General features: G+C 63.0%; 1 protein-coding gene across 1 annotated transcript; it reads right to left on the reverse strand.

Moving 5' to 3' along the window:
- On the reverse strand, nucleotides 1-693 carry NEUROG2 (neurogenin 2). The gene has a single exon (XM_059826950.1). It carries the CDS (start codon nucleotides 691-693, stop codon nucleotides 1-3), a length of 693 nt encoding a protein of 230 aa, XP_059682933.1.
- Between the last annotated feature and the right edge of the window lie 6,244 nt (nucleotides 694-6,937).

Here is a 6,937-nt window from a genome sequence, read left to right on the forward strand (position 1 = left end):
CTAGAGGCATCGACGGGGCGGCGGCGGCGGCGGCGGCGCGGGGAAGCGGCCCGGCGGCGGCGGCCAGTGCTCGGGGTCCGAGGCGGAGCCGGCGGGGCTGGCGGGGGATAAAGTGCAGGCGTACGGGGAGGCGGAGGGCGCGGGGCTGGAGGCACCGCCGCTCCAGGAGGAAGCGGGCGAGGGGCTGCCCCCCCCCGCCGCCTCGGGGCCGAGCCGCGCCGCCCCCGCCAGCCGCAGGGTCTCGGTGAGGGCCCAGATGTAGTTGTGGGCGAAGCGGAGCGTCTCGATCTTGGTGAGCTTGGCGTCCTCGGGGAAAGTGGGCAGCACGTCGCGGAGCGCGTCCAGCGCCGCGTTCAGGTTGTGCATACGGTTGCGCTCCCGGTTGTTGGCCTTCAGCCGTCGGCTCCGCTTGATGCGTTGCGCCGTCTCCGCCGTTCGGGCCGTCCGCGGGGCGCCGCGGCACCGGCCCGGTCGCCGCTTCCCCTCCGGACGCCGCAACCCGCGGCCGCCCGACGCCGGGACGGGCCGCGCCGGCGAGGCGGCGCGCAGCTCCGCCTCTTCCTCCTCCTCCTCCTCCTCCTCCTCCTCCTCGGCGCTGGACGGCAGCGAGGGCGAGGGGGCGGGCGAGGCCAGCCCCAGCAGCAGCAGCTCCTCCTCGCCCGGCGGCGCCATGCCCTCCGCCTTCACCAGCATCCTGCGGCGCGGCGCGACGGGACGGGGCGCGACGGGGCGGCGGCGGCCGCGCTCTCCCCGCCTGACGGCCCAGCCGCGGCGGCGCTTTAACGGTTCGACGGGGCGGGATGGGGGGGGTGGGGGGTGGTGTGTGTGTGTGTGGGGTGCGGGGGGGGGGGCGCGGCGCTGGCACGCGCCCCGGGGCGGCGGTGGCGGCAGCGGAGCGGCCCGGGGCCCGGCGGCTGCGTGTCTGGCACACGACCCTCCTTAACACCCCTTATATACCCCGCGGGGAACAATCAAACCTACCCCCGGGGCCGCCCCGCCCGCGCCGCCCGCGCTTCTTTTCAGGGCACCGCCGCTCCCCCCCCCCCGCAAGGGGGCCGCCGCCGCGCCATTGGTGCCTCGCGCTCGGCTGGAGCGTGCCGCTAATTTAGTAATGAATGGGGGGGGGGGCGGGGGGGGGGCGCGAGGCGCAGGCGGCCAATCGGGGCGCCCCGCGCGCCACGCGCGCCGCAGCCGTCTCCCTTTCAACCGCTCTCTGAGGGGAGGCGGCGGGTCCGGGCGCGGGGCGGGGGGGGGAACCCCCTTCGCTGCCCCTCTTTCGCTGCCCCCCACCTCGGGAGGGCTCGGCTGCTGCGGAGGGGGGGACGTGCGGTGCGGGGAGGCCGTCTGTGGGGTGTGCGGGAGGGCGGAGGTGGGTGCGGGAGGGAGACCGTTGAGGGGATGAGGAGGGGGGCGCAGAGCAGCGCAGGGGAGTGGAGCTCTGGTGAGGGCACACGGCTTTTGGGGGGCGGGAAAGCCGCTTTTGGGGCCCACAGCAGCGCTCCCGGGCTCCCCCCGAGGCAGTGGGCCCGGTGAGGGCACACGGCTTTGTGTGTGAGGGGGGGAAAGCCGCTTTTGGGGCCCACAGCAGCACTCCCGGGCTCCCCCCGAGGCAGTGGGCCTGTTGAGGGCACACGGCTTTGTGTGTGAGGGGGGGAAAACTGCTTTTGGGGCCCACAGCAGCACTCCCGGGCTCCCCCCGAGGCAGTGGGCCCGGTGAGGGCACACAGCTTTGTGTGTGAGGGGGGGAAAGCCGCTTTTGGGGCCCACAGCAGCACTCCCGGGCTCCCCCCGAGGCAGCGTGCCTGGGGGACGCGGGTGCTCCCCAAGGCTGGTGCCAAAGCACAGCCGCTCCGCCATGGCCTGGCCTGGCCTGGCCTTTCCCCCTGCCCCGTTTCCAGCCGGTTTTTCGGGGAGCGGAGCATGCCCCGGGGCGGGAAGAGCCACGCGCCTCCAACAGCGAGTCGGGAAAAGCCACAGGCCCGGCGCTGGGGCTGCCGTCCTCGCTCAGTGCCGGCGCGTACAACTCTGGCACGCAGCGTAGGCTCGCCAGGAGTTTTAAAACAAACCCCACAGCTCGTCAATCTGCAGGGAAAGCCTTCCCCCCCCTCCCCGCCGCTGCCCGCTTCTCTTCCAGACCACCCTCTGGGGCAGAAAGCCCCAGTGAATAGCTGGGCCTGGCGACGTGCCCCCGGGGTCAGCGGCCTCGCTCCCCTGACAGACCCGTGGGGTGACCGTGAGGACGTACGGAGCGAAAACGGTGTCCTCCCCACGCGGAAACTCCGTCACTTTGGGGGAGTCGAGCTTTGAAACAGAATTTTATTTGCCAGCGGGTGGCAAAAGCCCAAAATAGACGGAAGAGCTTAAAATCGCAGCGAACATCTTGCCGTGAACGCGCCCGCGGTTCAATCCCTCGCTTTTGCCGCCCGCTGAGTTCGTGGCCCCTCTCCCTTGCCCTGTCAGAGCGATCGTGGCCGGGCGGTTGCTGCAAACGGCATTCGGTGTATTTGAGCGTTGGCTTTCAGAGTCTGGCTCCGTGTCCTCCCCTCTGCCGTTCCGCAGCCGAGGGCTGTGTCTGGATACGGCTTCCCCTAGAATCAGTGATGACCCGCTCGCAATTTAGCCGATCTATTAGAAAACCGCTGTGACTCGGTTACCAGGAGATTTTAACGCTCTCCTCGCCTCCTTTTGCAAAATGGGAAATGCACAGGTCCCCTCGGCATCCCGGGAGAGTGACGCACAGGCACCTTCTTTCTTTCTCGGCACCTTCAAGCGCGGAGCGGAGTCACCTGTGACTGGGACAACCCGTCCCACTGCCCCCACCCCGTTTACCGAGATTTTTGTCCTTCCACCGCCGGTGTGAAAGCGATGGAGAGGCGAAGCGGTGGGGAAGGCGGCTGTGGTGCTGGGGGGTGGCAGGAGGGTGCGAGCCCAGCTTTTGCCAGGGCGTGTAACCCATCGGGGTGCCTTTTCGGGGTTTGGCCCGATTCCCCCCACCAATCCATCTGTTTTCTCCCCAGGGTTGAGCACAAGGTGGCCGGGGACGAGCCGGCTGCCGAGTCCTCGCAACCCTCCTGGCTTGGCAGGTCCAAGAGGCGCTTGTGTGGTCTGCGGCCGGCCCCGGCAGGGCGAGGGCCGAGCTGCTGCGCCGAGAGCCGTGGGGCCGAGAGCGGCGGGGAGAGGGGGCGGCGGGGGGCAAGGGAGCGCTGCTGCCGCTGCCCACCGCCTGAACTGTCCTCTGAGGGTCAAACTGTTCAACTTCAGCCCCTTTGCCAGACTCAATCCTACTTTAGGGGAACAAAAGCCCAAAGTAGGCGACGATCAAGAAATGGGAGCACAATGATTTAAGCTTATCACACAGCCCAGAAATAAAGGACGCTGAGCTTGTGTGCGGGAGAGGGGGAGACCTTCAGAAAGGCTTTGTTTGCTGTAAGAAGATTGAACTCTGAGGCGACCCGATAGCCCTAAAAGTTTAGGGTCTGTGTTGCTGAGAGACCTTTGGATACAGCCCATCCGCACTTCGACCTCACAAGTTGTGAGCCGGCGTTGATGGCTTGCCTGCCCCAGGTGAACGGGGGTGCGACGCCCCCCCGGCCCCCGGGGAAAACCGTGGGGGGGGCAAAGCCGCAGGGAGAGGATGGCCTGACCCCTCCCGGCTCTGCTTCCCTCTCACCCGCCCGGCCCGAGGGTCTCCTGAGGGTTTGGGGGACCGGGGTTGCCCACACCAGGGTACCCCCTGCACCCCGAATCCTGGGGTGCCCGGCCCTACGGCTGCACCCACAAACCCCACGAGTGGGATGGTTCTGCCCTTAAACTGGGGGTCGGAATCCGTCCCCACCCAGCGGGGTACGGGGATGCTCTGCGGAGGGGAGAAATCGGAGGCTGCTGCCATGTCCCCCAGCCTGGTTCTTCCCGACCGCCCCCAGTGCACGCTGCGGCAAAAAGTGCTGCGGGAGGGACGGGGACCAGCCCCCCCCCGACTCCCAAGCCGCAGTAGCAAGTTCGGGGTTCGTTTTGGGATGAAGGCGAGGAGGGGTCTCCCCCTCAGAGCGCTGTCCCGGCATCCTTCCCTGGCCACCACCACCCCCCCGGCGAACGAGCCCCTCGTCGGGGGCCGATTGTTCCCGGCGGATTTGCATGGCAGGTGCAGGCCTGCGGAGCGATTTTGCTGTCCCAAGCCCCGCCTGGGCCCCCCCCGAGAGGGTTTGCCTCCCCCCCCCTTGTGAAAAAAGGCCGCCGGTGCCTTCCTTTCCCATGAAGAAGAGAAGAAGCTTGAGGATCGCGTGAACACGCTTCAGTTTTCTTATTCTTTTCTATAGATGTGGGGAAAAGAACAGCCGATTGTGTGAAAAACCCGGTGCCTGCAAAAAGGGACATTGGCCATCCAGGCGAAGGTGCGCGAGGGAGAGCACTAATCGCTGAACCAGGAGACAAATACGATTACCAGCTCCGAGCCTTGAGTCAGAAAGTCTCATAGACTTTAAGATGTTAATCCCCAACATAATCCTTCCTTTGGCGTGTAGGAATAGTGCAGCCACAAGAGTTGTTTTGTTATTTATATTGGCGTTTAATAAAACTCAGCCAGTGGTGAATGGGCTGCCCACTCTCCAATGGTAATTAATTCCCTATTTCAGTGACCCAATTGTGCTGGGATAGAGCAGTGGGACAGTCCCACTGCCCCAACCCGCCTTTGTGCGGCTACACGGCTCTCGTGCTTCAACAGCTATGGAAACTCATTCTTTTGATGTCATTCAATGAGTTTTCCTTGGGCATCTTCTAAACTTCAAGGACCCTTTTCTTTCTCGAGCGCCTGAAAAGCAGGACTAGCTTGACCACCTCTGTAGAATTTAATGATTTGGTGAAAGGGCCTTTTTGGGGGTTTGTGTAAGGAAAGAGAGAAAGAAAATTTGGCAGGCTGCTATCAAACAGGGGGCTATCCAAACTCGAGCGCACCGGACTCATTCGGCTCCTGATTTATACAGGTCTTAAAAGCCACTCGTCCTTACTCAGAATACTTCGGGGCTTCTCTTAGCCAGGGCATTTCTAGAAGGGATTTGCTAGTAAGCGGATACTCTGTTCCACACATGCCGCGAATTCAGCCCGGGCTGCGGCTGAGTAGAGACGAAACAAACCCTGTTTCGGGAAGGCGTTTCCATCCACCAAAGGGAAAAATAACAAGATCCCCCGGAATCGGTTGCCTTACTGTTAAAAAGCGTGGCCGGGGCTTTATCTTTCGGGTCTATGGGCATGGTGGTGTTTGTTGGTTGGTGGTTGGACTTGATGATCTTACAGGTCTTTTCCAACCTTAGTGATTGATTCTGTGATTGATTCTGTGATTGATTCTGTGATTCTTTGGCAGAGTGGCAGCGGTGAAGCGGCTGCGGGAAACGAACACGTGAAGAACATGGAGGAAGCCTGCGAAGCCGCACCGGTACGGGCAGCCTCTTCTATGTCTTTATACACGCCTCCAAAAAAAAAAAAAAGAAAAAAAAAACCCCTTCGCAAGTCACAAACAATTCAGGATTCAACTAAGAAAACACAGAGTGAACCATATGGCCGGGGTGGCTCGAGTTGGCTGCATTTTCCCCCAGACAAAGAAGGGATTGAGAGTTGAAGGAAAGGAGAAAAAAAACCCCAACTTTCCGGCTGATGAAGCTGTTGTCTGGAGGCAATGATCCCAAATCTCAAGGCTTTATTCCAGGCTCCGACTGAGACGTGATATGTCATATGATTAGCATCTTTCATATTTACAAGAGTAGTAGGGGCTGCCAGGCTTTAGAGAAAGGGGAGAGAAAGAAGGGGCATATGCTGAAATGGATTTAGCATTTGAAAGAGAGAAAAGAGAGCGGATAAATACACTTAAACGAGGATTTAGTTTTACTCCCGCGGAGCTCTAATGGGTTGTTGATTGAGATTTTAGGGCGCTGGAACAGAGGTGTCACACCACCACCACCACCCCCCCGCCCGCCGCCGCTCCTCCCGTTTCCCCGCTTCGCTCCCGGGCGTCCCTCGGCCGCTCGTCCGTCGCGGGGTCCGCCCGCTCCCTACCGGGGTCCCGCCCGCTCCCTACCGGGGTGCCGCCCGCTCCCTACCGGGGTCCGCCCGCTCCCTACCGGGGTCCCGCCCGCTCCCTACCGGGGTCCCGCCCGCTCCCTACCGGGGTCCGCCCGCTCCCTACCGGGCTCAACCGGGCGGGCGGCGCCACCTGGCGGTGGCGGGCGTTGGGAGCCGGTCAGCCCCCGCTGTGCCCCCGGGGCGGGCGAGAGCGTCCCCCGGTCAATGGCAAAACCGGAGCTCCCTCCAGCCTGAGCCCGAACGTTGCGGCCACCGCATCCCTGGGCGAGCTGGGCCAGCGACTCACCCGCCTCGCTGTAAAGAATGTCTTCCTTATATCTAGCCTGAACCTGCCCTCTTTTAGCCTAAAACCATCAGCCCTTGTCCTATCACAACAGGCGAAAAAGCCTGTCCCCACCTTTCTCATAAGCCCCCCATAAGCATTGAAGGGCCGCAATAAGGTCTCCCCGGCGCCTTCTCTTCTCCAGGCTGAACAACCCCAGCTCTCTCCGCCTGTCCTCACAGGAGAGGTGCTCCAGCCCTCGGATCATCTCCCTGCCCTCCTCCGGACCCGCTCCATCACATCCGTGCCTTCCTGTGCTGAGGACCCCGGAGCCGGACGCGGGACTCCAGGTGGGGTCTCACCCGAGCGGGAGAATCGCCTCCCTCCGCCTGTTGCTGGCCACACTTCCGCTGACGCAGCCCAGGATACAGTTAGCTTTCTTTTTTTATGGTTGATCTAATAAAATAGGAGCATAAAGCAACGAGCTCTGTTTCTGAACGGCAGCCGCTGCAAAAGCACCTGGGCGACAGCCTGAAAAAGCCGCCTTGGAGGGACAGCTAAGGACGCGGATGGGGTTTCAGGCGGATGCTAAACAATACGCTT

Source organism: Gavia stellata, chromosome 19 (assembly GCF_030936135.1).
Source record: "Gavia stellata isolate bGavSte3 chromosome 19, bGavSte3.hap2, whole genome shotgun sequence".
Taxonomy (NCBI): domain Eukaryota; kingdom Metazoa; phylum Chordata; class Aves; order Gaviiformes; family Gaviidae; genus Gavia; species Gavia stellata.

Bases quoted from the DNA above. Each gene is read 5' to 3' on its own strand.
- NEUROG2 (XM_059826950.1), bottom strand. From the start codon at position 693: ATGCTGGTGAAGGCGGAGGGCATGGCGCCGCCGGGCGAGGAGGAGCTG.